This window comes from Mastigoproctus giganteus, chromosome 12 (genome assembly GCF_048544385.1).
Source record: "Mastigoproctus giganteus isolate SK-2022 chromosome 12, ASM4854438v1, whole genome shotgun sequence".
Taxonomy (NCBI): domain Eukaryota; kingdom Metazoa; phylum Arthropoda; class Arachnida; order Uropygi; family Thelyphonidae; genus Mastigoproctus; species Mastigoproctus giganteus.
This window is the reverse complement of record NC_143586.1, coordinates 30,943,354-30,969,883: the sequence shown is the minus strand read 5'-3', so window position 1 is coordinate 30,969,883 and position 26,530 is coordinate 30,943,354. Positions and strand designations below refer to the sequence as shown.

The window sequence follows — 26,530 nt, the reverse complement described above, 5'->3', positions numbered from 1 at the left end:
CTAACCAATTTGATTGGATACTATGATGTAGTCACAAAAGAACTGGATGCAGGGAATAACTTTGATATTATATATTTGGATCTTAGAAAGGCTTTTGATACTGTTGCACATGGAAGACTGCTGCACAAATTGGAGCAGTGTGGCATTGGAGGCAAATTGCTGCTATGGATAAGGGGATGGTTGAGTGGCAGAAGACAGAGAGTGGTAATCAATGGACACTGCTCAATGTGGACTAATGTTATTAGTGGAGTTCCTCAGGGTTCAGTGTTGGGTCCGTTGTTGTTTTCGGTGTTTATGAATGATATTGATGATGGGATATCAAGTTTAATGTCCAAGTTTGCAGATGATACAAAGGTTGGCAGGGTTGTTAAGGACACTACTGACGCTATGCTGCTGCAACAAGATCTGGAAAGGTTGAACAAATGGGCTGAGAGGTGGCAAATGAAGTTTAACATTGACAAATGTAAAGTACTACATATGGGAAACAGTAACCCCAGAGCAACGTATCAACTCTGCGGTACTACACTGACAGTGGTGGAGAATGAAAAGGACCTGGGGTAATTGTGCAGGCAGATATGAAGTTCTCTGAGCAGTGCAGACGAGCTGCAAGAGTAGCTCATGGTGTCTTGTCAATGATATACAGGAATTTTTCTAGCAGGGATAAGGAGGTGATTATTCCCTTGTATAAGGCAATGGTTAGGCCACATCTTGAGTACTGTATACAGGTCTGGAGGCCTCATTTCAAGAAGGATGTAGAGCTGCTGGAACGGGTACAGAGAAGGGCAACAAGATTAGTGAATGGAACAAAGGGTTGCTCTTACGAAGAAAGGCTTAAGTTTTGCAAATTACAGAGTCTGGAGACTAGGCACCGGCGAGGTGATCTGATAGAGGTGTATAAGGCTTTGAATGGTTTGAGCATGCTCAATGCCAATGGGATTCTTCATCTTGCTCAGAATAATCACCTCAGAGGGCATAAATTCAAATTGAGGAAGGACGGATGTCGGATAGATGTGCAGAAATTTGCCTTTGGCCAGTGGGTGGTTGGTTGGTGGAACCGACTTCCATCACTTGTCGTTGAAGTTGATAGCCTAAACAAATTTAAAGCTCAACTGGACAGTTATTTTGAACGAACGGAGGGGTGAAATGGGAGTGGTGTGTTTTTTTTTTTTTTTTTTTTGGCTGATGCTGAATAAGCTTGCTTTCTTGCATTATATGCCTCTACTAATGCTAAAGTTTCAATATCTCTCAGTAATTCTAGTTATTGGATGCAATATGTAATAGCTTCATACAAAAAAAAAAAAATTCACAAGCAGAATAAGCACTTGAGCTAGTAATGATCAACAGTGACCACCAAATTATGGGACTGCAAAATTATTAAAAACAAGGTATTATTTATATCAGGCGCGGCCAACTTAATTTGTGATGCGATTTACTTTTTTTCTTCAAAATGTGCTGTGATCTACCATCTCAAGAATTTCATTGCACATGGTTAAAAAAGTTAATCAATATATATTGAAAAATGCTGTTTATAAATTTTAAAATTATATACAATTCAGAATTCTTATTTTAAATTTGTACGTATTTAAAATTTAAATTTATGCGAAGTTTGTGTCTTCATGTCATCTGACAAGCTTTCAAAATTGGGGATATACTGTGATAAAGGCGATTCTTCGTCTCTGTTTGTTTCAAATACGAAAAGGCCAATTCACATAGATATGTGGAACCAAAACAGGAATTTAAAAGTTCACTGCATTTTTAACATCTGGGTACTTTTCTCGGCAAACATATCATCAAAAGTCTTTTTCAGATGATCTGGCTTTTAGGAAGATGTCGTTTCGCAATGTAATCATTTCATTTTTCTCCACGTGAAAAATCTCAGATTTTTTCTGCAATTTGTTTCGTATCTAAGTAGACATTAAATGGATAAGAAATATATTGAATGATGTCTTCAACTGTTTTAAAATCACTGAATCTGGTTTCAAAATCATCCACAACTTTCTCAATTTCAGAAACATATTTCTCACTATTAAATTCAAAAATAGGATATTTTTGCAAATGATCTTGCACATTTGCAAAATGATCAATTTTTTTTTTCTTTGAGATCCTTAGACATTGCCAAAAATTGATATTTATATGCAGAAATACACTAATGATGTCACCCACATTTTATTTTTTTCTCGTAATTCCAAATTCAGATCACTTAATTTACTGGTAAAACCTGCCAAAATAGCCAGATCACACAACCACTTCGTATCTTGTAGCTGCTGATAATCACCTCCCCTTTGATCAACAATTTTTTTTGTTTCATTCAGCAAATTTCAAAATCTCTGTAGAAACTTACTCTGACTCAGCCACTTCACATCTGTGTGTAAAATCAGATCTGGTTCATTTTCATTGAGTTGCATTTTGAAAAGTCTCCTTTGAAGAGATTGTCCTCTGATGGAATTCACAATTTTGAAAGCTATGTCCATAACACTTTTAGTATTTAATCTTTTCCTGGCTAACACTTCTTGGTGGATGATACAGTGGTAACTCAAAAAAATCAGGAAATTCATCATCCTTTTGGCACAATGCAATGAATCCATTAAGATGCCCCATCATTGCTTTGGCTCCATCTATTGTTATTGATACGAGCTTAGATAGTGGTTTTTTTTTAATAAAATTTTTGAATGCATTACAAATATCAAGGCCACTAGTTCTTTCTTTTAACGAAACCATACCCGGCAGTTCTCTAGTGGTAGAATCATTGAAAACCATACAAATAAAAACGAGCAATTGAGCTGTATCACTGATGCCTGTAGATTCATCCACTTGTAAAGAAAAGGACGGACACACCATTAGCAACGAGCACGCAATTGTTCACTCACATTTTTACGTTGCATTGCAGTATTTCGAGATAATTGCAGATCTTGAAGAACACTTTTAATTTCATTTTTGTTCTTAAAATTTTCAAAAAGAGAATCTGTTTCTAAAAATGCGTCTTTGATGAATCTAAAAATGCGTCTTTGACCATCAGAAAATGGTTTGCATTTTTTTTTTTTTTTTTTTGCAAGGATGACGCTACAGTTTCTGTTTTGGATTGTAAGTTAGATGTCATGAAGAAATTTTGTTGTGCGCATCTGAATTTAAGTTCTTTTAATTTATTTTTTCTAAGGTCACTATTAGGCGGAAAATCCAATTGGTATTTACCATGGAGTGCGTTGAAGTGCCTTTATAAATTTCCTTTTTTGGGTATAGCCATGAAAGCGTTGCAAATCAAACAACATTTTTCTTTTATCATTATAAAAAAGTATTCTAGTTCCCACTCTTGATGAAAATGATACGTTTTATTCTTTTTCCTAGCATTCATTTTAAATCAAAGGGTATTAAATTAAAGTATAAGTACTGTCCAGTTATTAATATTAAGTAAGCTAAATAAGAGTTCAACACATACACTATCCTCTCCACAACATAATTGCTTGAATTTTCATGTGATGCAACAGATTTGTAATAGTAATATTCGTATTATGCAACAATAACATTTAGATTTTAACTAATTTATTTTTTATATAAATTTAAAATTCATCGTGATCGACTGAAATCAAAGCTGCGATCGACTTGTTGGCCACCCCTGATATATATATATATAGTATTTTACTAAACAAATACTTAAAATGTAATTTAAAAAATAACTATAATTACAGTCAGTCCTCGTATAGCACGATAGTTGCGTTCCTAGAAACCCTCGTGCAATGCAAAATCGTGCAATATAAACAGGCCCTATGGGAAAAGTGGGGTTAGGTGCCGACCATCCAAGATTGAACACACATTTGTAACCAAAACATTACCAAACACAATAAATAATCGTAATAAAATACTTATGCATTTTATTACGACTATTACGTAATAAAATATTGCTGATGCTTTTACTTCTATCGTAAGCAAACTTGTTTTTTGTTTGATTTTCTATCGAAACAGATGACAGCTGTTCCATCTCTTCCAATTCTTTGTGTCTTAATCTAATGGATTTTAATTACACTTTGAGTTGTTCCTGCTATGAAAGTTGTTTTTATTTTCTCTGCATTCTTTCTAATTCTCCGCGTTGCTTCATTTAGGTCTGTAGCACGTGCAATATCACATGGTCTTTCATTTCGCTCAAAGCGTTTCACAATTTCATATTTTTTTCTCTATCGACAGAGGCGGACTGGCCATAAGCCTTACCGGGGAAACCCCGGTGTGATTTTGGCCATAGACCATAGTATGAGGCCACTATAAATTTTCCCGGGTAAGAATTTTTGACTCAGTCCGCCTCTATTTATCGATATTGCTTTTCGTTTTCTCTCTGAATCTGCAGTATCTTCACCCAGGACGCTTCCTTTTCACACCTTTTAAGTATTTTACTCATTTTTATGGAACAAAGCACAATTACAAAACGAGGAGGCATGCTTGATACACATAAACAAAGCTGCGCGTGTGTAGCAGCTGAATAAACAACACCGTAAAGGCTGAGATACACTATTAACACCTCACATTTTATTAAAGCACATTTCTAGGGGTTACTACCATAAAACAATAAAAACAATTTCCAGTTGCGTTTCCGCTAGTGGAATCTGTTATAAACTGGTAGTAAACTCGATCTAATTGCATTTGCGATTATACCGATAGCTGGAATTGTGTTGGTTTTTACGTTATTATTGTGAAATGTGTTTCCCCTTCACTGATATAAAAAACATAAATACATTTTTAGAATCTTCTCTTCATTCCTATCACGTTGCGTTCGGTTGGGGTGATTCAGCGTTCGACTGCCATTTCTTGTAAACACAAAGGCGAATCGTGCATAAGCGAATTCGGTTCGTGTTATATAAGATATCGTTCCCCTATTTATAAATCGTGTATGATCGAATTTGTGTAATGTAAACACGTGTTATACGAGGACTGACTGTATTAATATTCACATGAAAGCAGTGCAATAAGTAATTCGTGAATTAAGGAAAGTAATGCATACATTATTTTCTGAAATGAATTAGCATCCTTGCTGAGAAAATTTGTCATTATCCATATCAGGAGCTAAAATCAAGGAAATGAGAGAAACTTAGTGAGGCCTTTCCAAGAGGGGTTGAGATAGCTAGTTTAAGATGGAGGTAAAAGTTTCTCAAGGATTCCTCATTCTTTTCTTTTCACACATACCAACATTAGTTTGCATGCACAAACACAATTTACAAACCTGATATTCTGATTCTTTGAGTATATAGTGAGAGTCTGAAATATCAGCCAGGTATACAGCAAAAAGAATTTGAGAAGCAATTTAAAATCAAAATGTTGTTACATTACTACAGGTAAAATTAAAATTACTATTGATGGCTTTGATTTGCTTACCATTCCATGATGAAACAAATTTATCATCCAGATGTGGTTTTGGCCTTTTTTGGCGAACTTCATATAGGATTTCTTTTGCCTTTTCAAGTGTTGTCTTGACAACTTCTTCACTAATCCCAAAGAACTGAGCTGTTTCTTGCTCATCACCATGAATGATCAATACATTCTGATTTTTTAGCTCATCATGTGGATCCTGGTTTTGGATTATATATGTATTACTATATGTAGATTCTATTTTTAGAATATGTTTTGATTTATATATACACACTGTCCAAGGAAAATATTATGACCACGTAACTAATAGTGGGTGTGTCCTCCTCTTGGTGCCAGTACCACACCATGAACTCTCTGAGAGTCAGGCATGAACTCTCAGATGCATAAAGCTTCTAAACATTGCAAGGAGTATGTTGTACCATATTGCCACAATTGCATTCTGTAGATCTGCAATGGTCCATGGTGGAGGATCCAAACACTGGATTTGTCGATCAACATAAACCCAGAGATGTTCTTGGGATTCACATCCACAAAATTTGATAGCCAAGGGAGAACACCTGGATGCCACTTGAATAATACTTCCAATGTGGCAAGGTGCATTATCCTCCTGACACATACCCGAGCCATCTGGTATGTGTCAGGAGGTAATATTAAAGGTAAAATTTGGCAGCCACTTTTGTGTTTGCTCATCACCTACTTATCCACTGTGGCTGATCAGGAGCGTGCCTGATCAGCCACAATGGATAAGTAGTTTTGAGCATTCAGAGTGTAGTCTAGGGGTATGAGGGCTCCAAGAGATTCCTAGGAAAATATCCCCGTAACCAAAACACTGCCTATCTCTGTTGGACCAAGACATTGGAATGATTCCTCTGGGCAGTTTTTGCCTTAACCTCCATCTATCATCCATATGGCACAGCACAGAACATGATTCATCAGAAAATGCAACTCTTTTCCAGTCATCTAATGATGCTGCAACCTTAGGCATAACTGACAATGGGTGGCCAAAAGCATGGGTACCTTGAATAGGTGCCTATTCTGATGGTCCATTAAGAAGAGGATTCGTTGTATCATGGGCTTGGAAATACTGGTTGTCCCCTAGCTAAAATCCACGATCAGCTGTTCACTGTTTTCCATCTATCAGCTTGCTAGCCAGGACAACCTACATTGAACACCACTATCAGTGAGGTGCTATTAGCCCAGCAACTTCTGCTCTGTTTACTATCTGTCCACCCTTGGAACACCTTAACTATAGCACTCTGCAAACAGCCCACAAAATTCACAGTTTCTGAAACACTGCTACCTTTCAAGCAGTACCCGACAATTATTTCTTTATTGAAGTCTGTCAGATCACATTCTTTGCCCATTCTGATCAAGCACTTCATACTATGGATCGCATGCCAGGAACCTACAGTATCACATTTACTGATTCTCAATGCAATATCAGATAGGAAGGAACAGCCCACTGCTAAAACTTCGGGATAGCCAATGTTTTGACTGGATAGTGTATATATTAATCACCATCTATTTAAATTATTTCTATTTTATTTATTTATTTTTACTTTAGAAAAACATAATATAATGTTCAGGTTTTTCTGAGATATAAAACTGTTTTCAAAATGAAAAAAAAATTAAGTTTATTTTGCACATATTTACACTGCTCGACAAAATTTATAGAACAAAATGTTTTTCGTGAATATTTTATTGTGAACATTGTCACCGAAGGTGAATATGAGTTTTATAATAGGCATCCTGGCATGCAAATTCTAAGTATCCAATACAAATCAATCTACCACCTTACAGAGTTGCACATTATGCAAAATATTCATGCTATTAAAAACACAGGTTCCAACAACAAGACTCATTCCCATTTTTTTGGCTTGCTCAGTTGGATAGTCACATCTCCAGTACTCAGGATGGCAAGTCATTGTTGTTTAGTTGATTCTTTGACGTGGTGGGCTGTTTGACAACTTGAAGCCCGGCAGTCGCAGGCTGAGGTGGCACATTGGCTTAATGTGTCATGTATTGTTGTCTTGACACTATGGAAGCAGTTTCAGGAAACAGGAACCAAGGCCAAGGTCACCTGAGGACTACATCAACCAGAACAGACTGCTATCTAGCTCTATCAGCAAGACGGAACCTTACGATGTCCTATTATCAACTGTCTCTTGAGTTTCTGCAGCCACAGGTGAAAACATTTCCAACTAGGCTGTGTTAAGATGGCTTAATTCAAATGGACTCTACGCAAGGAAGCCAGTGGTTTGTACCCAATTAACCCCAGAGCTCGTTGAAACTGATGCCATGAACATGACTTGGGAGCCCTGACAAATGGGGGGTACAGTTCTATTCTCTGATGAGTCTCGTTTTAAGCTACAAACAGGTTCTAGACATTATTTCACCTGGAGACTATGAATGCGGTACCATCCATCCAACATCAAAGAAAGGAACACTTATGGTGGAGGCAGAATAACGATCAGTGGCTGCACCCCTCCATGTTTTTGATAGGGTTTCTGTAACTGCACAGAGGTACTGAGACCAGATCCTTGAACCTTATGTGTGACTTTTTAGGGGTGCGGTTGGCCCAGATTTTCTTTTCATGCACAACAATGCCACTGCACATGGCACTCAAGTGGTGGAGGAATATCTTGAAACTGAAGATATCCAATGACTGCAACAGAATCTTATAGCCATCCTTATATCAAGCAAGGTTCACCGCTGTCAGGCCTGTTTAGCCGTTGGAGAGATCGTACACTGTACTGATGTCATATGACTATATTTTCGAGCATCTTGTATTGACTTATGTAATATGACCTTTTTCAGTCATTCTTATACAGTCCCTATAAATGTCCCTTATAACTGTCTGAGGTTTCTAGCTGTCTCCTCATTTCATTATTATTCCATGGTACACCACCATGCCAAATTTTATCCCGGTTCATTACAAGCTGCATAAGTATCACCACGTTTTCTAGGTGTTTTGTTCCGTTAATTTTGTCGGGCAGTGTATAATTATAAAATATATGATAAAGTAATAATATCAGGGATTTTCCACACACACACACACACACACACACACACACACACACATATATAAAAAAAAAGTATGACATGCAGATCATCTATTAGTAAAATTATGCCACAAAGGTAAACAAATACATAACTGACTACCTAATTGTATAAAATACCTTAAGTTGTTTAATGATTATTAATTTTTTTAGTAAAATTTGTAAAATAGCTAGTTCAATTCCTTGTTAAGAAACAATTTTTATTTCTGCAAGGTTTAACCAAAGAAAGAGAGAGACGTGTAATTTTATACCAGTGGCAAGTTTAGAATTATTGATGTTGTTGATTCTGCATTTAATTTAATTAGTAATCATGCTATTTAATTTAATTATTAATCATGCTATTTAATTTAATTATTAATCATGCTATTTAATTTAATTATTAATCATGCTATTTAATTCTGTGTTCTAGTGTTTGCTAATTTAAGCTAATTTACTAAGCTTGCACAAGATTTTGTTTACCAGAGCCCAAATGATTACAATATGAAGTGAACAAGTTAGCAATATGAACGATTCAATGGCTATATGAAATCAATAAAATACTCAAATAAAAACTGTGCTAGTTAGTTAGTTAGTTATTTGGTTTTTAGGAGCATTAGCAACTAAGGCCATATTGCTCCGGGGATATGCGGTGGTCATTCCCTGACCTTTCCGCATCCTCTGTATTTGGTGGTGACGGGCTCGAACCCTGGTCTAATCAAGAAGTGTGTGCTACGCACTGCTGCTCCTTCCCACCTGGCTAAAGATGCGCCTTAAAAACTGTGCATGGAGGTAAAAAGAAGTTAATGCCAATGTAAAGTGTAACTCACAGATTTTATAAAAATGTCAGACATATCCATAAGAGCATTTATGTCTAGATTAAATCTATTTTGACACAGTAACACTTTCAGAAAGATATATATGCTGCCTATCACTGATCTTAATCTGTAAACCTAAGATCTGAAAAATGATTCTTGTCCAGAAGCCTGATATAACATGGTCATTAAGAAGGAACTGGCTTGTATATACATTCAGGTTCATTTGAAGAATGACATTAGTTTCCAACCTCAATTTTGAAGAAGTCTGAAAAGTTCTTCAAATTAAAGAGGAGGAGAAGAAAACATCCCCTAATGTACCCAAATTGTGGACTCTGTTAAGAATAAACAGATTCTAAAAAACTTTGCACAGGTGAAGCTTTATGCATCTATTTAGATCAAAGCTGGCCTGTGCAGCTTGCTGTTCAAACATTATATTTAAATATAATAACTATATAATAATGGTGTAAATACACCATAGTTTACCTATAAGTTTAAATACATACATAGTGTAACAGTATCATTTAGATTTTGTCTCATATTGTGGCTACCTTCACAACGATATACCAGGTATTGCACAAACCCCAGGGGCTCACATCTGGTGAGCATGGGCTTGGCACACCCAGGGTCCTGAGCTGGATATCATTATTCTTCTCTTTCTTGGTGATTCCCTTCTACTTCTCTCTCTCTCTCTCTCTCTCTCTCTCTCTCTCTCTCTCTCTCTCTCTCTCTCTCTCTCTCTCTCTCTCTCTCAGGATAATTCAGAATTTTTTTTTTTTTTTTTTTGGCTGGTGCAGCATAAGCCTCAGGCTTCCTTGCCCCATATGGCTAATAATAATAATAATACACCTTTTCACATTCTGTAAACACTTAACCATATTTTATTCTAACTTGATCCTTATTTTTACCTTAATAATTGACACTGCACTGGGACTACCTTGTCCATATTGAATAAGAATGTGCTAATTACATTTTTGCTGCATTTTGGCCTTTCACCTTTTTTCTACTACTATGGACAAGTATAGAAACGCAGTTCCTGATACATGGTTAGGTGTAGACCCTGATGAAATACCTGACCATGTATCAATATTTGCTTCAGCTGACATCAGATTCTGCACATTTGCCTTACCTGTATTCGACCTTATTTAAATATGTTTTCCCCCCATATCTGATGACAGCTGGACCACTTTTATTTTTTATTTTATTTTATTTTATTTTTATATTTGTTTTATTTGTATTTTACTGTATTAATTTTACTTTATATTTCACCCACCTTCTATTGGCTTTGTAATTCAGCCCATAATTTTCTTAATTCATCATAACTTTTAGGATATTAACATTTTTTTTACCTTTCACGTATCTATTACACTTCCTTTTCTACTATCCTCACACTTCTAGTTACTGGCACTTTTTATGCATACTTTATATATTCAATTTATTAATAAAAACTTATACAGTAGACTCGGGATAGGTGGTAAAAAAATATTTCTGGTTAATCCAAAAATACATTAAGTCCCCGACATACGTAAGAGATATGTTCCAGGACTTCTTACGTAAGTCGAGATTTGCATAACTCGCGATTGACTAATAAAATATTGCTACTATATCCCTGATATGCCAAAATTACAAAAACCACATAATATCCTCAGAAGAATGAAGAAAAATAGTTATATTTTTAATTAGTTCAATTAAAAGCTTTATCTGGGGACAGCGGTGAAGTAGCCAGAGCGGCACATAAGAAAAGAAAACATAAAAGGAAGGAAAAAAAATGCATGTTATTGTACTGTAAAAACTGGTATATACAGTATTTCGAAGCCTTGATTATTATTGTTGACCTTCATTGGTGCCGACCACTTCTCTTATTCTGTCTTTCTCCCTTATTGTGTTCACCATTGCCACTGAGAAATCTGAATTCCGCACGATACTTGTTATTGTTTGACCATTTTCAAACATCCTTATTATTTTAATTTTCCGATCCAACTTGATTGCTTTCCTTTTCTTGATAGACTTACTAGTACCGCTGTCACTTATTCTCATAGTCGGTACCATGATAATGGTCAAAATAAATTTTCTGAAAGAACTTCACAGGGTTAAGGCAAAAACTCACTATTATCACTCCACGCGAGCTCACATTTTACTAAAGCACATTTCTGGAGGTCACTGCCATAAAACAATAAAAACAATTTGCACTTTCTGGGTTACTGGGCTTTTCTGTTAGTGCAATTAATTATAAACGGGTAGTAAACTCGATCTTATTGCATTTGCAATAATACTGGAATGACAGCTGGAATTCTGTGAGTTTTTACATTATAGTGAAATGTGTGTCCCCTTCACTTGAAATCTTCAGTCATATAAAAAAAATTATAAATAACATAAGTCCGGAGCTACGTAAGTCAAGGTCTTGCTGTATCGAAAAATGTTCAGCAACTTACGTAAAAAGTATGGCAATAGATAAACTTACCACGCACTACTCGCATGTCCAATACGATGCTTCCCTTTATTTTTTACAATGTCGCGTATGGTTTGGTCACCAACATTATAATGGTCCTGTAGAGATTTAACGGATGCACCATTTTCAAACTTTTGAATAATTTAAAGTTTTTGTTTAAATGAAAACAACTCTTGCATTTGCCTATTTTCACAATTGCTAAACAAAAAATAAAAAGTCTGACATCCCTGACACTAAATTTTTTTTTTTTTTTTTTTTTTTTGAGCAGAGAGTGTGAAGACTGCGGGGGTTGCAAGATAATAGGCACACTAACCTCTAATCTCCTAACAACTTATAACACCGCTTATTTACAATTTGCAAAACATCTGTTTATACCTATTCTATTTATTAATTGAATTTTATGATTTCTGGTTGATTCCGTTTTTTTTTTTTTTTTTAATTTGGAATCTTGAAGTGTCCCGGTTAATCCAATCCCGATAAATCGAGAGTCTGCTGTATCCTCATCATCAGCCATTTTCGATCCACTGCAGGATGAAGGCCTCTCCAGCAACTTTCCAGTTCCTTCTGTTTTGTGCAATGGCCATCCATTTACTACCCACAAACTCATGAATTTCATCTGTCAATCTCCATTGCTGTCTTCCAGGTTTTCTCTTAGCTCCTCTTGTGTACCATTCTGTTATTCTCTTAGTCCATCTGTCATCACGTCTTCGAGCTATGTGTCCTGCCCAAGACCAATTTAGTTCTTTAGTTTTGATAAGGATGTCGTTTACTTGAGTTTTCTGCCTAACCCATGTGTTTCTCTTCTTATCTAACAGTCTGATTCTCAATATAATTCATTCCATTCTTCACTGTGTAGTTCTCAGTTTCTCTTCCATTCTTTTGGTGAGTGCCCAACTTTCACTTCCATAAGTCATGGTGGGGAGTATACATTGGTTCATTATTTTACATTTCAGACAAATTGGGATATTGCTCCTCAGTATGTGACTATATTTCCTGAATGCTATCCATCCAAAATTTATTCTTCTTTTGACTTCCAGCCATTTATCATTATTACAACTGATGACTTGTCTCAGATAAGTATATGACTCCACTTTTTCAATTACTGCTCCTTCAATCATTATATCCCTTTCTGTGGCATACTTCTTCATCATTACTTTTGTTTAGCCATATTCATCTTTAGTCCAAAATCCTTACTAACTCTGCATAACTGATTAAGATTTTAATCTAATTCTTTGGGATCGTGGCTTATGACCACAATGTCATCTGCAAATTGTAAATGGTTTAGGTACTCTCCATTCACATTGACTCCTTTCTGCGACCAGTCTAATCTTCTGAAAGCTTCCTCAAGGGCAGCAGTAAACAATTTCGAAGATATTGTGTCTCCTTGTCGAACTCCTTTCTCAATTTTAAATTTACTACTGTCTTTGTCTAGTCTAATAAAGGAGGTAGCGTTCTCATATATTTTCTTCAAAATCATAATATATGGGGTATCTATGCCTTGTCTTTTCAGTGACCGAAATATTGCCTTATGCTGTATGGAGTCAAATGCCTTTTCATAATCCACAAATGCCAGGCATAGTGGTGTTTTATATTCATTTGCTTTCTCCATTAGCTGTGACATTACGTGAAGGTAATCCATAGTTGAGAATCCTGTCCTAAAGCCAGCTTGCTCTTTCGGTTGATTCTCATCAAGTATTCTTTCTAATCTGTTAGTAATGACCCTTGTGAACAACTTGTAGATGTGGGATACAAGCTAATTGGTCTATAATTTCAATTTTCTGATTTATCTCCTTTCTTATGCAGCAAAACTATGATTGCATTATTCTACTCCTTAGGCGTCACACCTTTTCTAATGCATTTTGTGAAGAATCTTGCCAGTTTTTGTGTCATGTCTCTTCCTCCCAATTTTAACAACTCTACAGTAACTCCGTCTTCCCCTGGGGCTTTCTGATTCTTCATTTTCTTCAATGCATGTTCTACCTCATCAGGAAGGATATCAGGTATGTTGCATATGTTACTAATTTGCAATCCATCTTCCCCACTGCTGGAATCATTCCCTTGCTCCTTGTATAACTCTTTATAGTAGTCCTCTGCTATTTGAATTATGCCTTCTCTGCTATTTATAAGTACGCCATCACTATTCTTCAGTTTCAGTATCATTTGTCTTTCTGTATTACTGCTCATGGCTGCTGATATAAATCCTTTGTGTTTTCCCTTAATGCTTGTTCAACTTTTCATGTGTTAAATTTGTTTATGTCCTCCCTGAATCTCTTTTTAATGGCTTTGCATAACTCAGTATACTCAATTTTCTCCCTATCAGTGCTTTTCTTGCTCTTCATTTGTAGTCTTCGGTTCATCATGACAAGTGTTTCTTGACTGATTTTTTCTTCTTTGGATTTCTTTTTACCTATAGGTTTCTTGGGCTTTATCACTTTCAGAAAGTTGTAATATTCCTCATCGATCGTCTGCTGTATATACTTTTTCATCTTTCTTTTAATGCTGCTTTGCGCTTTTAGGTGCATCTGTTATACCAGACTTATTAATCTTTCATCAACTGAAACTTTTTCATTTACTGAAAACCTTTTTCATCCACTGTAACTTTTTAAAAAAATTACATTTAAATATATATATATATATATATATATATAAATTTCACTGTGTGATCCCCATTTTTCTAAACTCACTGGATATACTACTTTCATTAAGATAAAGCTAGATGGGGAAAGTAAGAAATGAGGTAAAACAGGTTCTTCATTATCAACATAAGTAGTGGTGGTATATAAAAAAAAAAGTAAACTGCAGGATGGAAGCCTCCTCAATGATTCATGTTGAGGGAAATAGACCATAATCTGCCACACTGGTCCAGTGCGGGTTGGCAGATCGATCATATTTAGCAGTTGTGCTTCTGCACTCTTGCTCCTGCCCACTCAGCTATGGAGGCCATAGTGACACTATATAGAACACATCAATTACAAACTTCTTTGGCAAACTTGGAAAACCAAGTTTTCCAAGTTTGCCAATTTTAGTACAGAGTTTGACTTTTCTTATTGTTATTTTTGTCTGATATTAAAGTGTATCAGCAAAAGTGTATTCTTGGAAAGTGTGCCATATTGCTATTGTTCCCATCCTCTAACAGGAGCAACAGACCAACCACTGATTTCATTGCTATCAGTAAACACACCATCTCAGACCTTTACTTTCATATAGAGTTTGGCTTTTTATTGTTATTTTTACTTGATATTAAATGGTATAATTTTGGTAAGAGTTTTGAAAATGTTCTAAAAGCCACTTATTGAATATCTGCTCTCCCTACCCTCTTAAAATTCACAGCAAGGGCATCGATCTTCATCAGGGTTTACCCATTATCCCATTCTAGCTGTTAAACATGATTAATAAAAGGAAAAGAGAGCTAACATGAGCCTGTGTCCATACAGCCAGTCACATGAGATCAACAGCAAGAGTAATGATGCAGCAATATAAAAAGATCACTACTCCTGGCATATCTGAGTACAGTCCACAAAAATCCTCTTTGTACTTATCTCTCATATAGCTGTGACAGTGAGCTCCTACATAAAGGATATCAGAAAAGATGTCTACTTGCATGTGTAAGAATAGGTTAATGAAGTGGTTTAGGAATAGAGCAAGCTGCAACATGTTGAATAAGTTGCCAATCCTACAACTCATTTTGATTGTGTGCTGAATTAAGTGAGGTTGTGTGTAAAGATAGATTTCACAAAATTGATTTGTAATCACACATTTGACAAAAAAAGCACTAAAAACAGTTTATGCACCCAAGGGAGGATGCAGTGTGTTGCAGTTAGTTTGCACTTTTATATCGAGTAGTCAATTGAAGATGAGATTAAAATGATAAATAAAGGACAGACTGGTCTGAAAAATTCATACAACAGAAAATACCATGCCATAAGAGAGACTCATTACGTACACATATCCTTGGTTGCAGTTTTAGAAATAACTAAGTTTACATTTTACATTTTTTTTTACATTTTATTTAAATTTTTCTAAAAATAGCAAACCATGAAATATCCCCTTTTCACACAGTTAGGCCATGTTAAATCATAATCTCATTAAAATCTTAGACATTTAGAAACCACAAGTGTATGCCTCAGAATATGGGTTTAGGCCTTTCACCTTTCTTCTACTACTATGGACAAGTATAGAAATGTAGTTCCTGATATATTGTTAGGTGTGGTCTCCTGATGAAATACCTGACCATGTATCAATATTTGCTTCAGCTGACATCAGATTCTGCACATTTGCCTTACCTGTATTCGACCTTTATCTAAATATGTTTCCCCCCATATCTAATGAGAGCTGTACCACTTTTTATTTTATTATTTGTTTTATTTGTATTTTACTGTATTTAATTTTACTTTACAGTTCGCCCACCCTCTATTGGTTTTGTAATTCAGCCCATAATTTTCTTAATTCATTGTAACTTTTAGGATATTAACATTCTTTTGCCTTTCACATATCTACTACACATCCTTTTCTACTATCCTCACCCTTCTAGTTACTGGTACTTTGTGTAATTTTCATATCCATTTATACATACTTTATTCAATATATTAATACAAACTTAAATATGTATATATATACAGGGTTATTCAAAATGAAGTCCGGGGTTTCAGAATTTTTTTTTGGGAAAGCACACGTGTCAATCATTTGTAGCCATCTCGAAAGAACGCATAATATCTCAAGTTTCGTTCCCACGCTCACGATGTTCGGTATGCCGCACGGCCATCCACCAGATGGCATTGGACGCATACCACCGTTCGTTTGCCTGTGATGCCAGTTCTGCTCTGTTGCGCCACGGCTTCGGAATGTAATGAGAAAGCTTTTACTGTGTTGGAGTTTCATGTAAGTAAATTTGTTACAGTTGTGCAACGCCACTTTGCTGACAGAGTGATTTTTTCTGATGAATCGACCTTCCATTTGTCGGGGAAAGTGAATAAGCAGAATGTGCAATTTTGGGCGATTTCACTAAAGGCTCTCATATTGAACATTTATGAGGTATGTAAAAAAACGTCATTACTATACTTGCAATCTCGAACTATTTCTTTCTTCCTATGTCTGCTCATGTGTGTACATGAATTGTTTGAAACCCCAGACTTCATTTTGAATAACCCTGTATATATATATATATATATATATATATATATATATATATCCAATATGTTGAATTAAATAAAATAAAACATAAGCCAGTAGTATGGCATTATAATTTAACTTATTTAATATAATTCAATGATAGTATATATATATATATATATATATATATATATATATATATACACACAGGCATACCTCGGTTAACGTTACCTCTGATAACGAAGCTTCGCTATAACGAAGTCGGCAATTTCAAGCCCCATTTAACATAAAAATATTCCACTTTAATCACCTGAAATCTAAACAAACTGAAGAAATTACGGAAACCTTTGGGGCTTCTCGTGGTTGGTTCGAGAAATTTAAAAAACGGGCCAGGATTCATAGCGTAAAATTAACAGGAGAAGCTGCAAAATAAGTTTCCAGAAAAACTAAAGGAAATAACTGAACGTGAAAATTTTCCAAATTTGGTGTTCAATGTTGACGAAAGCGGTTTGTTCTGGAAACGGCTACCAACAAAAAGCTTCATTTCTATTGAAGAAAAATCAGCTGCTGGGTTCAAAGCAGCCAAAGACCGTTTAACGTTACTCTTTGGATCAAATGCCTCTGGCGATTATAAATTAAAATTGTTATTAGTTTACCATTCAGAAAATCCGAGGGCGTTAAAAGGTAACATAAAAATGAATTTACCTGTAATATGGAAAGCAAATAGAAAAGCGTGGGTTACCAAGGAGTTATTTACTGATTGGTTTGTTAACCACTTTTGTCCTGAAGTAAAACGGTATTGTCAAAAAAAAACCAACTTTGAAGAAAAAGCTCTTTTGTTGTTAGACAATGCTCCAGGACATCCTACTGATCTTAACACGTTGGACACATGCATTCCTGTCAAAGTTGTGTTTCTTCCAGCAAACACAACTTCCCTGATTCCACCATTGGATCAGGGAGTAATAGCATCATTTAAAGCTTATTACCTGCGTCGAGCATTACGCAGTTTAACTGAACTAGAGGATAAAGAGTTTGTTGTTTGGTTTTTTTTTTAAGGAGCATTAGCAACTAAGGCCATATTGCTCCGGGATATGCGGTGGTCATTCCCTGACCTTTCCACATCCTCCGTATTTGGTGGTGATGGGCTCGAACACCGGTTTAATCAAGAAGCGTGTGCTATGCACTGCTGCTCCTTCCCACCTGGCTACGGAGGCGCCAGGATAAAGAGGAAATGACAGTTAAAACTTTTTGGAAAAACTACACCATTAAAAACGCAATTGAAAACATTGATAGTTCTTGGAAAGAAGGCACTAAGAAATGCTTAAATGGAGTTTGGCGCAAAATATGGCCAGAAGTTGTACTAGAAGAAGAAAATAACATCCAAGAAATTAGAAATGAAGTTATCCAGATGGCTCAATCAATAGGTTTCGAAAATGTCGATGAAGAGGATGTTAGAAATTTATTGAATGCAGAAGATGATGGTTTTTCAGTGGAAGATTTAGAAAACCTTGTTCGCAACGAAGACAAAGATAATGAAGACGAAGTTAAAAGAAGTTCCTGCCGAAAAAGTGTTAACAACCAAAGATTTAAAAAGGTGCTTAAATGACATTGAAAACGTTTTAAATTTTTTTAGTGAAAATGATCCTGATTTAGGAAGAAGTGTTATTTTTTAAGCGATCAGTGTTAAATGCAATAACTCCGTATAGGCAATTGTTAAATGAAAGAGAAAAAGAGCATAAACAATCAACTTTAGACTCATATTTTAAAATGTGATTTCACTTTGTATGTAAGTTGACTGTTTATTTAATAAAACTTTTCTTTGTTCGAAAAAAAAGCTTTTCATTTTCTTTACATAGGAACGTATCCCTATTCTGGCCATAGTATTTTTACCTCTGAAAACGAAGTTTCGCTTAACGAAGTAATTTCGTGGAACGCATCCTATTCGTTATTCGAGGTATGCCTGTATATATATATATATATATTTTTTTTTTTTTTTCAATACCATTCCCTAGTTTCAAATAAAATTCAAGTGAAATCAATAATTAAAATTATAATATTACAGGATTCTATAAGTTAATCTCTACAAGAATTAAAATTTTGTTTAATAAATTATTTTGACTGTTACCTGAAACTTCTCTTTATTTATTAATTAGTTTATTTATTATCTAGCTAGTAAACAAACAAATTATTGAACTCCCAAACTAGCCTATAACCCACTGTCATGAAAAAAATAAATAAATAAAAAAATAAACACATTTTAAATATATAAATATATATTATGTGTAATTTTATCAAGAAATTCACATTTATTTCTGTTTTTTTTTTTTTTTGATAAATTTCAGATGGAATTTAAATTTTTCACAAACTTCATAGTGATATAATATCTTTTTAGTGTCATAGTCTATATCTTTACCTGATATGGGTCTACATTACCAGATGGCTTTACATTGTAATGCTTACAGAAAACATCAGCCACTGTAATTCCTGAATCATCATGAATTGGAATATGTAAATGATCCCGAATTTCACTTTCTAGCCATACACAAAATGCTCCTTCTCTTTTCTGGGTATCTTCAAAAGTAGGCAGAGAATCTGCATCTTCAGCACTATAGAATCCACCATTCTAAAAAACATTATCAAAATAATTATATCAGTTACATTAACTTTTTTTTTTTATTTGCTCGATGGACAATACAAGCAGTTCCCGCTTTACGGATTCCCGGGTGTGAGTATTTTTTTTTTTCAAATATCAAGTATCAACAAAATAAAAAATATGAACATTAATTGCAAAAAAATGAATGTTAAACATTCGTAAATACCACATTTCAAACCACACGCGTAGCCATATGATACACAATACAGTACCCCGCTTTACGATATTAATTAATCCGTTCCAGAGACACCTTCGTAATCATGAAAATATCATAATGTCAATCCAATAATACATTGTTTTTTGGTAATTCGTTCCACGACCTCGGAAGTTGAAATTTTCACTATATAACTCTCTAAAAGGTCATTTTTATAGTGTAAATTGTATTAGTTACCAATTCAAATCATTAAAATGCACTACACTTTCATCGTTATCATATGTTCTGTTATAAGAACCAATTTTGAATGGCTTTGTGACATTTTTCTAAAGCACACATCTGGAGGTCACAACCATAAAGCAATAAAAACAAGTTGCACTTTCCAGTTTATTGGGCTTTCCTGTTACTGCAAGCAATTATAAATGGGTAGTAAACTTGATCTTCTTGCATTTGCGAAAATACCGATAGCTGGTTTGTGTGGTTTTTTACGTTATTATGGTGAAATGTGTTTTCCCTTTACTGAAATCTTCAATCGTATAAAAAACAAATTTTCAGAATCTTTTTTTCCTTTTTTTTAAGCTTCGAAAACTTGTTACTCTATGCAAAGCATGTCAGTTGCAATTTGTGCATGCTGTTAAAAAATGCTTAGGCATGCTATTGAAATTTATAAAGAAAAGAGAAGATTACCTTGGAAACAAATGCCTCTTGAAGCATTTCTGAAGAAGACTACTCCTTGTGCAACAAACCAACGAGTGCTGAGCCAATAATGAGTAATGACATGCTTACGAGTGTGCATTTAGTCGATGATGATGAAGAATAAACATTCTTTAACATTTGTAAGTCATAAATAATTTCTCTATTATTATAATTTGTTTGATTTTACAGGCTACATTTTCATTTCTTTGGATAAATCAATCATTGTTTAAATATAAACTAATTAGCTGATTAATTTCATTGTTGAGAACATCACCCCAATTTTTAACATTATGTCTAGGGGAAATAAATTCCCGCTTTATGAGTTTTCGCTTTACAAGCATGCTAGGAATGAATTAACTTGTAAAATCGGGAACTACCTGTATTTGAATTAATACTGCAATAAATTCTAATCAGAAGAGAGATTATGTTATTCAAAAATATGAGTGTTAAAATTAGTTGAACAAGATTATAAAAATGTACAATAAAGCATAATAATAATCATGTATACAGTACTTGGTGATATCTTGGATAGTTATTAATTTAAATTAATAAGTTAAATTATTCTGAATTAACTTAACATTTAGGGTATACTAAAAATTAAGATTTTTATCTATTATACCAATTTAGCAAAATACAGTAAAAATTCCACTAAGTATGGCCTGTGATAACAAGTCCAATACAGCAATAATTAGTGATGTACCATTAAATTTAGTAATAATAAATATAAATAAATGACCATCTGAAATGTTTTTCTACAATGAGTGCTTATATTGCAGTGGAATTTTTATTTTTTCCCTAAATAACTAAGACAGATTTTTGCAAATATGCATCTCTCACTTAGGTCTCAGTTATCTTTTAGAACTTTCTCTCCAGACTCATGTGCACACAACTGTAGAATGAATGGAAACAATACAGAAAGCCCCTTTGTACCACTGTCTTTAGTATTGTAGGCAACCTGAATATTTTCAACTATCTTTTAGCTACCATTCCCACACTTGATATTTGCCACTTCTCACAATATTCTGGCATACGAATAGTATTATTGCCACTTATTTATAATAACTTATTTTTAACTCTGATAGTATATATAATCATGTATTGTTATACTAAAAATTTCAGTTTGTACATACAGCAAAAGGTGTTAGCTTAAATTAAAATTATAAACAGGAATACGCAGGGTACTTTTTTTTTTTGTTTCAGAGCCTTAACCATTTGCCACATTTCAACAATCCCACCTGCTATCATCTTCAGTGCCATTAAAGAATAAGGTAAATGAAATGATAAATGTATAAAAATACATTTATCCTTCTACCGATGGATAAATGTATTGCCTTTTTATAGTTTTTAAATAAAGGCTCTGCAGTGATTTTTTTAAAATTTATTTTCATCAGCACTACCTATATCATTAAATTTTCCATTTATTTGTGTTCTAAGTTTTTTTTTTTTTGTCTTTCAGGGCTATCTTTTGCTTCACTAATCTGGATGACCTCTCCCACCAATTACTCTGGATTAGCGAAGATTTACTGTACTTATTGTATATGTAAGACTAAATGAAAAATTAAAAATTTTAAAACCTACTATGTTTTACCCTTTTTATTGAAAAAAAAACAAAAAACATTAATTCTACTGTTTTAATTGCAAAAAAAATTTTAGACATAAAACATCAATCTCTTATTCTCTTCCATTTTCCAGTTTAAAAGATCGTTAGGTGCACAAAATTTCAATACAGTAATGACAGCACACTACTGCAACAGGATCTAGAAAAGTTCGGCAGATGGGCTGAGAGGTGGCAAGTGAAGTTTAACATTCACAAATGCAAAGTACTGCATATGGGAAGCAGTAACCCCAGAGTAACTTACCAACTGTGTGGCACTATACTCAGGTTAGTGGAGAATGAAAAGGCCCTAGGGGTAATTGTGTAGTCAGATATGAAGTTTTCTGAGCAATGCAGACAGGCTGTCAAACCAGCTCATGGGGTTTTGTCAATGATATACAGAAATTTTGCTAGCAGGGATAAGGAGATGATTATTCCCTTGCATAAGGCAATGGTCAGGCTACACCTTGAGTACTGCATACAGGTCTGGAAGCCTCATTTTAGGAAGGATGTAGAGCTACTGGAAGGAGTACAGAGAAGGGCAACGAGATTGGTGAAGGGAACAAAGGGTTGTGCTTACCAAGCACAACTTAAGTTCTGCAAATTGCAACATCTGGAGACTAGGCACCTGCGAGGTGATCTGATGAAGGTGTATAAGGCTTTGAATGGTTTGAGCAAGGTCAATGCTGATGAGATTCTTCCTCTTGCTCAGATTGCACACCTGAGTGGTCATAAATTCAAGTTGGGGAAAGACAGTTGTAGAATAGATGTGCAGAAATTTGCCTTTAGCCAGTGGGTGGTTGATTGCTGGAACAAATTTCCATCGGTTATTGTTCATAGCTTAAATAAATTCAAGGAAGAACTGAACAAACTTTTGGAGCAAAGGATGGGTAAAATGGGAAGGGTTTTTTTTTTTTGTCTGATGCTGTATAAGCTTGCTTTCTTGCATCATATGCCTCTACTAATTTCTGCTTATTGTAAAACTATTATTAAAAAATTTTAAATATATTATATTTTTTGTATCAGGCCCTTAAAGGTTAGTAAAAATGAATGAAGTAAGTATATTCTCATTGGTAGGAGAGACAAGAACTAGGAGGCACAAATATAAAATTTTTGGGAGTAACAGAAGGCTGGATCTCATAAAATTTAGATTGATTTAGGTTGTAGATCACTAGAATAAGTTACCTACCATGTAAGTTACCTAAGGTAACTTTAAACCAATTTAATTTTGATAATATATAAAGTAATGCAAACCACTAAATAATTACTAAATAACATTTGCTTAAAACTGATTTCTTACTTTGTCACTCAAATCCCTTGCAACGTATTTCAAAATATCACGAGCCACTTCAGCAAAAACTTCATCTCTAGACACCTGATAAGCATCAAGATATGACACAACCAATTGGCCCTGGTCATACAACATTTTTTCAAAATGAGGAACATGCCACTGGGCATCTGTTGAATATCTGTGAAATCCCTGAAATACAGACAAAAGAATTAATGTGTAATTAAATCTGAACATTTTTATCATTGCATAGTTTCAAAAAAATTAAGACAATTACAGTAAGTGCCGGTTATAGTGACCATTGGTTATTAGAATCAGCCACTTTATAGAATCAAATGTTGAAGAACCAATTCAAATAAATAAAATGCACTACACTTTCATCGTTTATTAGAATCACATTTCAATCAATTTTGAATGCCTCTGTGATATTTTTCTAAAGCACATTTCTGGAGGTCACAACCATAAAACAATTTGCAGTTTCCAGTTTATTGGGCTTTTCTGTAAACTTGATCTTATTGCATTTGCAATAATACCAATAGTTGGAATTCTGTGTTTTCACGTTATCACGGTGAATGAGTTTCCCCTTCACCAAAATCTGCTCTTCATCTCTGTATCTAAACTTCGTTTCACTTGCGTGTGTTGTGTCAGTTCCAATTCATGTGTGCCGTGTGCTTTGTTATCGATTGCCACTTATCTTTTTTACTACAAAAAGTAAATTACTACAATAAAAGCCAGTGAACAAAAAAGAGAGTGAATTTGAGTGTAAAAGATAAGCTACGAATTATAGAAACGTACAATAAATTAAACTTAGGCAATACATCTCAAAGGGAAGCAGCAGTAAAATTAGGAGTGCCTCAGTCATCTTTATCAAAATTATTAAAATCACGTCACACATTAAACACTAATGTAATTACTGAAACCAAAAAAATGAAACGTGAAAGGAAATGCCAAACAAAATCTGTTCATTTGGTTCAAATGGGCCAGCTCACTTAAGGCACCAATCACTGTACAATTCTTCTTCAAAAAACTAATGACTTTGCTGAAAAACTACACGAAGAGTTTAAAGCAATGGACTGATGGCTGACAAGATGGAAGGAGAGGCTTGATATTGTTTATGAAAAACTTCACAGAAAACAGGATTTCAATGGTTCTGCAGCTGACACCTGGTTGAAAACCTCTTGGCAAACTGTGTTAAGCACTCATAATTCTGAAGACATTTTTAATACAGATGAAACAGGGTTGTACTACAAGGGCTACCCTAGACTACTGCATGATTTTAAAAATTCCTCTGCATCTGCAGGAAAGATCAAGGACAGAATTACAGTTCTTTTAACATGCAACATGACTGGAACAATCAAGGTGAAGTCATTAGTTATAGGAAAGAGTAAATCACCTAGATATTTTAAAGAAGTAAAACAGCTGCCTGTTGAATATGGCAATAATGCCAATGCTTGGATGATAGCTTCTTTATTTGAAGATTATCTTTGTAAATGGGATTTGCAATTGCATAAGAAAAACAAAAAAATTGCCTTTGGACAACAGCCCAGCTCATCCAAAGTTGACTTTCAAAAACATTGAATTAGTTTTTCTACCTTCGAATACCACATCACTGATTCAACCTCTCGACAAGGGAATAATAAAAACCTTTAAGCCCTTTTATCAATCGGATTATGAGGCGAAGAATCACTCAGTCTATAGATGAAGGTTTGGGAACATCATCCAATACCGCAAAGCAGATAACTGTTCTCGATGCACTTCATATGACAATGAGTGCCTGGAATGAAGTTTCCGAAACTTGCATTAGCAACTGTTTCAAAAAATGTGGATTAATTACTCATGGTGGTCAACTAAGTCACAATACTGATCACGTTGAAAAGCCTGGGTGAACAGGAGTTTGACGACCTGGTGGACATAGACGTTGATCTACAAGTTATTACAGCTTTAACAGATGAAGAGATTGTCCAATCTGTTACTGATAATTTCCCCAAGGAGGAGGAAAATGAAGATGAATCCGAATGAATTCTAGTTACAAATGTTTTTTCTAGTTAATATGTATATTAATTAAGCTATGCACGTAAGTATAAATTTATTTTTATTTTGTTAACCTGTGGATAATAAATTTTCCAATTTTCACGTATCATTTAATTGCTAATAAACCTTTGTTAATGAAGTGTAAATTTGTGCTTCATATCTTATTTTTATAGTTTCTGGATAATATTTGTCAATTTTTGCTTATTAGAATTGCTGTTTATTAGAATCAAAATTCAATTTGCAGAACATGATCACTATAACCGGTGCTTACTGTATTTTAATTGGCAAAAGCAAGCATAAGGGACCAAACTTAGCATACGTTTGGTACCATATGCTTGCAAACTTAATTTCCTTCATATGCTTGCAAACTTAATTTCCAACTGCATTTTTTGATGCAGCCTTCCCAAACATTTGTATAAAAGATACAGAATTTACTCAAAAAAGTAGTAGTTTGTTATTATGGTTTGTAATAATAAACTGTAGGAAGCCATTTAACCCTCCAACCAACTATGAAATACTGCTAAAAATCAATCCAATATTTAAAAATTCTTCCACCAATAAATAAAGTTTTTAACAATTCAATAATCTACTCTTTCTGAAGAATTATTTTACTCTGCTAAGTTAGATCTTCTCAGATTTCCACAACCATTATAATGGGCAGTTGGCTTTGCACTTTAGACTTTATCAGCACCCATGTAGTATTGTGGACATTGATAATGAGCAGTCTGCTTTGTATTTTAGACTTGAAAATGATATCCACAAGGATTTTGAAACATCATCAAATTTGGCATCTAAATTGTTGGGTTATTTGATGCTTTATGTAAAGTTTTCTTTCCAGCTTGTTTGTAAACTCAATCATATTTGCCTTTAAAATTTAAATGGAGTGCAGTATTGTTTAGAGCAGAATTTAAAGCAAACCAAAATCTGGAACAAGCTAGTAATTTTGTTCTGGAAACTGTATTTAACAAAGATGTAAGATCCAGCATGCAAATAAACAACACAAATTAGTAAAGCAGGAAATTAATTAAACAAATTTATTAAACACATTCATTCACAATAAAGACAAAATTGGCTCTTTATAACACAGTTTTCAAGCCATTTTAACATATGGAACTGGGAACTGGATAAGAAATAATGAAATTGATCACAAAATAGAATTTTCAAGTAAGTCTCAAAGAATTTGGAAGGGCTATGGCCTTCCAAATTCTTTCAAGAAAGTTTGAAACAAAATAAATACAATGATGGACGCAATGGCAAGTAAGTAAGATGGAAGCAATGGCAATACCATATTACAAATGATGAAATAAAAAAATCCAGTCACAGTTAAGAGCATGGAAAACGGATGAAAGAAGGGATA

The 26,530-nt window shown here is 34.4% G+C and overlaps 1 protein-coding gene across 2 annotated transcripts in view; it reads right to left on the bottom strand.

Annotated features, from left to right (window-relative positions):
• LOC150076847 (spermatogenesis-associated protein 20) overlaps positions 1-26,530 on the bottom strand; it is a 108,140-nt gene that overhangs the window by 24,014 nt on the left and 57,596 nt on the right. For both annotated transcript variants that reach the window (XM_090386050.1, XM_090386051.1), the window contains exons 8-10: positions 23,155-23,334; positions 19,171-19,380; positions 5,356-5,548 (exon numbers count right to left, since the gene is read on the bottom strand). In XM_090386050.1, coding sequence (XP_090242176.1) covers positions 5,356-5,548; positions 19,171-19,380; positions 23,155-23,334 — 583 coding nt within the window. The remainder of the gene's footprint in view (positions 1-5,355; positions 5,549-19,170; positions 19,381-23,154; positions 23,335-26,530) is intronic.